This window comes from Anoplophora glabripennis, unplaced genomic scaffold (assembly GCF_000390285.2).
Source record: "Anoplophora glabripennis isolate ALB-LARVAE unplaced genomic scaffold, Agla_2.0 scaffold328, whole genome shotgun sequence".
Classification (NCBI taxonomy): Eukaryota; Metazoa; Arthropoda; class Insecta; order Coleoptera; family Cerambycidae; genus Anoplophora; species Anoplophora glabripennis.
Genome location: NW_019416473.1, coordinates 192,540 through 197,707, shown reverse-complemented (window position 1 = coordinate 197,707; position 5,168 = coordinate 192,540). Strand labels below are relative to the sequence as shown.

Sequence of the window (5,168 nt, the reverse complement as noted above, 5' to 3'; positions counted from 1 at the left end):
ATGAATCAGTTCTACCAATGAATCAAAGAAGCAAATAAATTTCAAAAATGTCACCTTTCCACTCATAATTGTAGTGATACAACAGCGGTACCGTTTTGACACATATTATATAAACATTAGTTTTTGTAAGTAACAAATCAGTAAAAACAATGCAAAACTAGCACGACGCCACACAATTATTTACATATGCCAATAACATAACCCCATTACTGATCTGAGGCTGGAAATCTGTTCGGTTGGCACTTCGAAATTTCACGAAGAAATTGACGAAAATTAGAACATGCTCTAATTCGTCAAAAACTTGATGAATAAATTCATGAAGTTATTTGACAGCAGATTTGGTACAAAACACTTGACCAATTTCTCAATGAAGCGACTTCATGAATTAATTGATCAATAAATTGTCAATGTAAAACAGCTATTAGACTGAAAGAAGAAATACTATGTGGCAGTTGCCGAAATATTAAAATCTATGTTCGCCACATAATTGCTACGATCAGCTATGATGTTGGGACTTACATATGTAAGTATAAACTCATTTAATTTTTTGAGTGCTTCTCCCTCCTAAAAAGTAATTTTTTTTTCAAATAGAGTTAAAATTGCAATTATTTTAAAAATATATATTAGAACATTTTCCAAAAATTGGATTTAAACAAAATTTGTAGCATGTAGTGATATGTTCTCAACATATTCAAGATGATACTGATCTTATCTTAATTCTAAACTTTGTATGTAAGGTGTTTTCACTTTTATTTATTTTCTTTTATATTTGTCACTAGTGTTATTATTTGTTATTACTATTATCGCGTTGCGAAATATTTTTAGAGAACTATTGTGTAATCAAGTAGGCTATGACGGTTTAAAAGAAAATCGTGAAATGGAGATATGTTAAAAGCGTTAAATATGTTCAGTGCAATGAAAGCGCACATACGGCAAACATTTTATACTCATAATGGTCCAAGTATTTACTATAGAAATCGCGACAATATTCCATTATAACTACAATTGTAGATGTTAGCTGTTAGTCTGTTAGTTGAAGTAGAGGTCAGTTAATTGTTGTCATAAAGATTGCAGTGTCCAGTAGCGATCGTGATGCAGTGATCAAGTGTAGTAGAGACAGTTAGAGAAGTATCTGTTAATTTGTTTGTAGACACAAAAAAATCGTGATAGTACCGTTAGGTATCGTTTTAAATAATAATTGTAACAGTTCTTACCGGCTGTCTTCTTGCTGATCAGGTGGTAACCCACGGAGGCTCCGCCTGCGCTCTCTCCAACGATTGTTATTTGTTTTGGGTCTCCACCGAATAGATTGATGTTTGAGTATGTCCATTGTAGTGCAAAATGTTGATCCTTCAGGCCGATATTTCCGGGAATAACGTCGTCTTCTGTTGTCAGGAAACCTAAAAAAACGTTCAGACAGACGTATTATTAAATTCTTCTCTGAATTAAATCGTTAGTATTTATATTCAGGTGAGCGACTGTTCTTCACCAAAAGGAGAAATGCCTTTCTTTCAGATGTGTAGATTGCATTATTTCAAATGTAAAGATTTAACGATTACTTACCAAAAGCACCTAAGCGATAGTTGATGGTGACTACGACGACATCAAAGTCTATAAGATACTGTGGCCCATAAACTGGGAAAGTTCCATCCCCAAAATAAAATCCTCCTCCATGAATCCAGAATAAGACCGGAATTGAAGAATTTGAACCTGGTTTCTAAAAATAAATTAAAATTTTTTTATTACAGATTGTACATATATATTTGATATGAGCGAGTTACATTTTTATTTTAAAGATGTTATAGAGAACACATAATTCAGTCTGAGTATTTCTATTTTTTGGAATGCGCACTTGGAAAAAGCGGTGAGTAAGGCGAAGCAGACATTGTGTGTATGCCGCCGCCTTATTGGGAAAACCTGGGGACTGGAACCAAAGATGTCACACTGGTTGTATACGTCGATAGTAAGACCCAGGATTCTTTACGGCGCTGTGGTATGGTGGCAGAAAACACAACAGACCACAGCGAAGGAAAAACTGAATAGAATTCAGAGATTGGCCTGTTTAGGTATAACGGGGGCGATGGCATCGACCCCGACAGCTGCACTAGAAGTCATGCTAAATCTGCCACCGCTGCATATAGTGGTGGAGAGAGAAGCGCGGCTAGCAGCATATCGACTCAGGAATAATAATGACTGGAGGGGTGGTTCCCACTCCAGGATCAAAGATACATCTATGTCGGAACCAATTCTTGGGATGGTATCCGACAAGATGGTTCCAAAGTTTCACTTCCACAAGCCATTTGAGACTCGAATAGAGGATCAAAGCGAGTGGGAGGAAAGGTTTAATACCCTGGAAAGGTGGAGCCTAGTATGGTTTACAGATGGCTCCAAAATGACCAGAGGGACGGGTGCAGGAATATATGGACTCAGACCCAGATGGAGTGCAAGCTACAGTCTGGGGGAGTTCCCTACTGTATTCCAAGCAGAAATCTTCGCAATAATGGCGTGTCTGGCAGAGAATGTACGTAGAGGTTATAGACGTAAACTCATATATATATTCTCTGATAGTCAAGCTGCAATTAAAGCTTTAGCCGCACACAAGGTAAGTTCAAAACTGGTGTGGGACTGTTTACAAATGCTGACTGAACTGGCCACCAACAATACAGTCAGACTGTGTTGGGTGCCAGGGCACAAAGGCATTTGTGGAAATGAGAAAGCGGATGAACTTGCGAGGAAGGGATCCGAGACAGTGTTCATTGGCCCGGAGCCCTTCTGTGGCACATCTCCCAGTGTGGTCAGGCGGGCTCTGGGCAAATGGACAGAGACAGAACATAGGAAATACTGGACTTCAAGGCCAGGACATAGCCATTCCAAGGAGCTTATGGAGTATCCTTCGAATGGAAGAGCGAATGAGTTACTGAGCTTGAATAGAATCCGGCTCAGGAGAGTGACAGGACTCATAACGGGACACTGTCACTTTAAGAAACATCTACATAGACTAAAGCTTGTAGACAGTCCGGTCTGCCGAGGATGTGAATCGGCGGATGAAACTTCTCTGCATATCCTGGGCGAGTGCCCGGGATTTGCACGTAGCAGAATGGCGCTCCTTGGGAGACCCTATTTGGAACCCAAGGAGCTGAGAGAAGTGTCAGCAAGGAAGCTTTTGGACTTTGTAAAAAGGACAAATCTACTTGCTGAATAGGACTAGTAGTGGGACGCACAATAGGCCTAATTAGGCCGCAGTGCTATGGGACTTTTAAAGGACCAACCACTAGATGAAGAAGAAGAAGAAGAGTATTTCTATTTACACTTAAAGATTGTGTGTTTATGGGATTCTGACTAAAACTAAAATAATGAAAGAAATAACTCACCACGGGCGTGTACACGTTAAGATACAGACAGTCCTCACTTTCAGTTACGCCTGGTGCAATCTCAACAGTGTATCCATTTATATAGCATGAACGTGTATTGTGGGTGGTATTTTTTATCCCTTTCCATTTTTCCGGTTCTGTTGCTTCCTAAACACAAGAAATTTTCAAGTCAGTAAGAAAATAATGGTGTAAAGATCGGGTACCTTTTTAATTAATTGAACTCTATTTAGGAAAATGTTACTTGAAGATCAGAATTTATGTATTTGATTTAAGAAATCTTAAGATGTGTATTTTAGAAAACATGAACTGTTTTGCAGAAAATATAATACATATTTTAGAAAGCGTGAAATATATTCTAAACAGTTATTTATTACAATTATTTATTATTATTAATACAGTTAACAAATGTATTGTATAAAGTTCTAACAGTATAATAATTTAATTTAATTTAATATTTACTAGTAACTCTAATTTTAAAAATAATTTATCCATATGGGAACATCACTACTTTTTGAAATACATATGAGTATGCAATATAAAATACATTTTCTGAATTAAAAGAGATTTTTATAAAATACAGTTGGCAATTGATATTTTTGTGAAATGTGAAACACATGTTACTAATTAAAACAGGGAAAAATCTTGTAACATATATGGAACAGAAGCGTCTATGGTAGTATTCTAAATATTTTGTAAACAAATGATTGATAACTGTAGAAGGATAACCAATCGGCAAGAGTTAAATGAACAAAATATTGAAGATATAACTGAAAACAATTTCTCTGAGAGATCCAATAAAATACTCCTTTATTAGCATTATAAAGAAAAAAATGTTAATACTATATCTTTAGTTCAATCATACAAAACGGTAGGGGGTGGTTTTGCCTCAGAGGTAGACAATAAAGGTTGTGACATTATCTTAATAACTATAATGATTTATGTTACTTAATCATTTACACCATATTGTTTGAAATTTAAAAATATAAAACTATAAACTTCGTGTTTATTTCGTTTTTACCTCAAAAGTGCAAAAATAAATTAAAAATATTTTCTCTTCTATTCCTCAAATAATTATTTATTTTTAGAGAAGTATATGTGCGATCTGAAACCACTAGACCATTTCAAAATGATGTAATAAAAGATTATTCTACTTCTTTGTATGCAAAACTACATTTATTTTTGGGTCCCCTAAATAATTATTTTTCAAATTTTACACACTATGTCTTTCACGTCAGTGACTATTAACTTACCTTAAATCTCAGTGTACCAATTGGAGGAGCCGCGTATGGAATTTCTTGAAACGCGTAATAAAGTTTGTTTCCTAGGGATGAACGTAATGTGTGCCCCTGAATTTGTCCCTGGGGTAGTTTTACAACCGGCACTTCATCTTCCTGTGGACGTAAATAAAAAGTTAATTAATATACAGCGTGTCCCACTAGTGCGGGAAAGTCCAATATCTATGTTAAAATGAGGAATATATGGATTTTTCTTTTTGCTGTGTTGCCACATTTCTCGGAATGTACAAATTAAAAATATATTCAAGTATACACTTTTCCTGGCCAGACACCAATTTTGGTTTTTTAAATGGAAACACACATTTTTTATATTTTTTTCGGGTTCTACATAAAAAATAAAGGGTACTTTGTGTAGGATAGTTCTATTCAAATATTCACAGTTTTTGAGATATCCCGCTTGAAAGGTTTTTCTAGTCGATATTGGCTGCTTACATTTTCTGATACTGACAGGTTATACTAATAGCTACTAAGCCCATTTTTTTATCAGATGTTTAGTAAGGAT

At 35.6% G+C, this 5,168-nt stretch overlaps 2 protein-coding genes across 2 annotated transcripts in view; both read right to left on the bottom strand.

Annotated features, from left to right (window-relative positions):
• Nucleotides 1-5,168, bottom strand: part of LOC108905342 (cholinesterase 1-like) — an 83,957-nt gene that overhangs the window by 20,582 nt on the left and 58,207 nt on the right. The gene's annotated exons all lie outside the window — the stretch shown is intronic.
• LOC108905341 (esterase FE4) overlaps nt 1-5,168 on the bottom strand; it is a gene marked incomplete at its 3' end in the record, with an annotated part of 25,323 nt that overhangs the window by 12,345 nt on the left and 7,810 nt on the right. The window contains 4 exon segments of the mRNA XM_018708167.1: nt 1,215-1,400; nt 1,564-1,717; nt 3,372-3,518; nt 4,622-4,762. Coding sequence (XP_018563683.1) covers nt 1,215-1,400; nt 1,564-1,717; nt 3,372-3,518; nt 4,622-4,762 — 628 coding nt within the window.